The 2,557-nt window shown below is 39.1% G+C and overlaps 1 protein-coding gene across 1 annotated transcript in view; it reads right to left on the bottom strand.

Moving 5' to 3' along the window:
* Positions 1-2,038: 2,038 nt before the first annotated feature.
* The window catches only part of Agbl1 (AGBL carboxypeptidase 1), an 820,675-nt gene continuing 820,156 nt past the window's right edge, over positions 2,039-2,557 (bottom strand). Inside the window, exon 23 of the mRNA XM_055623242.1 lies at positions 2,039-2,252. Coding sequence (XP_055479217.1) covers positions 2,039-2,252 — 214 coding nt within the window. The remainder of the gene's footprint in view (positions 2,253-2,557) is intronic.

Genomic DNA, 2,557 nt, shown 5'->3' with positions numbered 1-2,557 from the left:
CCTGTCCTTTCTGGCATTTATATTTCATCAGGATTATGCCTTTCACTCCTCAAGTCAATGGGAATCCAGGAGAAATATTTTGATCTTCTTTTTGAGAGTGGGAAGGTATTAAGATGAACACAGGAAAAGTTAAAAGATGCTCTGAGTCTGGAGTTTGAACTTTCTTCCAATTTTTTCCATTAAACTTCACATGCACATTATAGAACACTGAATGTCTAAGGAGAAAGAATGGATTTTCTGAGATGTAGCAAGAATTTGAAAAAGAAGTATAAAAGTGAAAGACTACCAATGTTATTTATTTTCTAAATTGTAATGGGTATATCTTTCCTCTACACCTTGATGCTAAACTGTGGCAGAATCTTGCCCCATTGCCTTCTTTGAGTTTTCTTTGCTAACTATTTTTAAAACTATCTGGAGTTGGTGGACAGCTTAGGGAATGCATCTTTGGCAGTTATCACCAAATATGCAATATTGTCTGTTTCTTTTGTACTGAAATTCAAATGTCAAGGACTATCTCAGAAAGACAGTTTTCAACCTCCCTCGTAGTCATCTGTGTAGCTAAAATTAAGCAAAAGTTATATGTGTAAAATTTTGAACAGCAGAGAGCACTTTCTGGTTTTTATTATTCTTATTGAAGTATGGGATGTGTTTGCAAAGGCTGATGTTTCTGCAGCCACCCTAGATTAAGAGTTTGATATTTGTAGAAGTAGCAGACATTGCATCTCTGATATGAAGCAACAATAACACCAGCTCTAAACATTTTTCACATATGAAACTCACATGAAAGAAAAGGACTTATGAAATTTACCACCATTTTTTAACTTCTACTTCTCATAGTCAAATCCAATCCTAACTAAATATGAATGACATGTGTATACTAAATATCATTTACACTATCTAGAAATCTCTGGATTTCTCTCCCTGGTCCTGTTTATCTTACTGTTCTGTCTCAATGCTGTGTCCCTCTGTGTGCTGAAAGGCCCTCTGCCATTTCCACCATGTTAATTTTCCACATGTCTCTTCTGTGGCTTCTTTTGCAAATCTCTTCCAGAAAGGAATACATTGCAAACATCAGGCACCAGAGAGTGTTTTCTTATAACTGTGCAAACACTTATATAGAATTCTCTTTCCTTGGTGGGAAATGTGCTGTGAGCTAGTGTTAGCATGTAGCAGGTGCCAAGTTGCACACTTTCATATATGATTTCATTTCATCTTTACTATAACTTTGTGATATAGCTATGCCCATTCCCAAGAGACATATAAAAACCCTGAGGTTTCAGGAGATTTAATTACTTTCTTAAGTTTTCAGAACAAGCCACTTGCCAGATGCAGGATATGAACCACATCTGTCTGTCTGATTCTACAATAAATGGATTTCCCAGTACATCTCGTATCTCCAGTGTGTGTTTAAATGGCTTTAGAGGTACAAATTTGGAATTTTTGAAAACGAGTAATCATGTTCTTTACCACTGAATACAGCCTCTGCAAAGTGCACACTGTTATAGAACATCGAAGACAATACTTGCTGTGACTTGGTCTCACAGGCTTTTATGTTCGATCACCCAGTAGCTGAAGAGCTGCCAAGCCTTTCAAAATCTTAGCAGGCTCCGTGTCTATGCTGCAAGCTCAGATGCTGCAGTATTGGGAAAACATTCATATTTGGAGCAACTTAAATGCTTAGTACTCTTTCCGAGAATAACCCAGGAAGAAAACCCTCTTCTCTGCTTATAGTCTCCTTCGGTGTCTGCCCAGGCCTGGTGGAGAGCTGAGGTCTATGTAGAAAGGACCCATTGTAATTCTGAAAACGCCACACATGCCCATTTCTACGTGCAATGACATCATGCTGTGTATATAAAACCTTATAGTTATGACATACCCAGCTTCTTTGCATGGTGAAGCTAGAACAACAACAAAAAGAGAGTAATTAAACCCACACGGACTAGTTTTTCTATTGGCTCAGGCACTACATATCTAATAGTGAAAAAGCCATATGATAGTCTAATGGTTGGAAACAAAGAGCTGGCACTGGACCTCAGCACTATGGGACAGATCTTCTTCTCTGCCCTATCCCTTCCTCTGTTCCCTCTTCTTCATCCTTGTTAAAGGCACACTCCTGGATCTGCCGGTCCAGCTCAGCGAGGTTGTGTTCTGGATCTGAGCTGCTGTCTGCACTGTAGTCGATCTCTTCCATACATGATGGCTCATCATCTACCTCTGAGAATCTGCTGCTGCTGCTGCTGCTGCTGCTGCATCTGTAGTTTATATCCCCGAGCAGAGAGAACAATGAGGGAAGAGAGGAAGGAAAAGCACAGACAGGAAGGGAAACAGACACAAGGTGGTAGAGAATGGAAGAAGGAAAGAAAAGATAAGTTAGCTAGAAGAAGAAAACTTTTACAATAAGGAACAGGAGGATAGCCAATATCTTTTCTGAATTTTGCTATAAGTTTATTCTTTGAGAAGTTCTTGTTACCCTCTTCTACTCCTCTGAGACCACATACAATACCACAGCAATCACTTAAACTCATCCTGTTTTTTTTTGTCTGTGTGTTTGTGTGTG

Source organism: Psammomys obesus, unplaced genomic scaffold (assembly GCF_907164565.1).
Source record: "Psammomys obesus unplaced genomic scaffold, mPsaObe1.curated_primary_1811, whole genome shotgun sequence".
Lineage (NCBI taxonomy): Eukaryota > Metazoa > Chordata > Mammalia > Rodentia > Muridae > Psammomys > Psammomys obesus.
Note: the sequence above shows the minus strand (reverse complement) of the source record. Positions and strands in the feature narration are given on the sequence as shown.